The 799-nt window shown below is 44.4% G+C and overlaps 1 protein-coding gene across 1 annotated transcript; it reads right to left on the minus strand.

Annotated features, from left to right (window-relative positions):
- Window positions 1–62: 62 nt before the first annotated feature.
- LOC109509070 (CREB-binding protein-like) lies at window positions 63–793 on the minus strand (the record flags this gene model as incomplete). Its single annotated transcript, XM_019858993.1, has 4 exons — window positions 721–793; window positions 502–648; window positions 312–425; window positions 63–228 (listed from the first exon to the last, which is right to left on the minus strand). Coding segments are annotated over exons 1-4 (438 nt in total), but the record flags the coding sequence as incomplete, so codon positions are not given.
- Between the last annotated feature and the right edge of the window lie 6 nt (window positions 794–799).

Here is a 799-nt window from a genome sequence, read left to right on the forward strand (position 1 = left end):
ATTGATTCGCTTCTTTGCGATAAAGTTGGACGATTTATGACACAAACGCAAAAGATGCTGACCTTGAAATCGTGTAGGATTCTCTCAGCAAAAGCCTTTTCCAGCATCTTCTTATACCACTCTTGCAGCCTCTTCGGTTTGGGGATCTTCTGGTCGGGAGGGTGGCAGTGGAAAATGTAGTCATCTCCTTCGCTGGGTGGGCAGGCCCAGATGTGACCCATCACATACCTGAACAGGATTCAGATTTTTTTGTTTTTAAGACTATTACACGACAAAAGGAACCATACTATGTGACGTTATTGCTCAGGTACCCCAGTTTCTTGACATACTCCAGGTATCCAATTAGGATCTCGTGGTAAACTGCACTCCTGAGCATGCGTGGTTTGAAGAAGTGAATACTGTCGAGGTATGATATATAAACCCGCCTAACAAGGAATAAAAAGTCTTAGAAGCATGATCGAGCAGAAAGATGATCGGATTATTCTTCAATGCGATGCGGACCTCATATTTGGAAAAGGACAATCCGAGCCATACTCCTGGACGTGCATGCCGAAGAAACAAACGTCCACACCGTCAATTTCTTCAAATGCAAAAAGTGCTTTGGTTCTGTAAGGGAAGCTCTCGACCATCTCGCCCGAGTCCACAAACCTTAGCAAAACAAAAGTTTATGTCAGAACTGATCAAATGTCCAAAAAGCAGTTGCAGCAGTGGAAGACTTACCTAGACTTCATTCCAGGCTTAATCTCTACAGTTTTGTCAGAGCTGGCTACGACTCGCACAAACACTTCGCCGGCTTCTG

This window comes from Hippocampus comes, unplaced genomic scaffold (assembly GCF_001891065.2).
Source record: "Hippocampus comes isolate QL1 unplaced genomic scaffold, H_comes_QL1_v1.1 C16754062, whole genome shotgun sequence".
Lineage (NCBI taxonomy): Eukaryota > Metazoa > Chordata > Actinopteri > Syngnathiformes > Syngnathidae > Hippocampus > Hippocampus comes.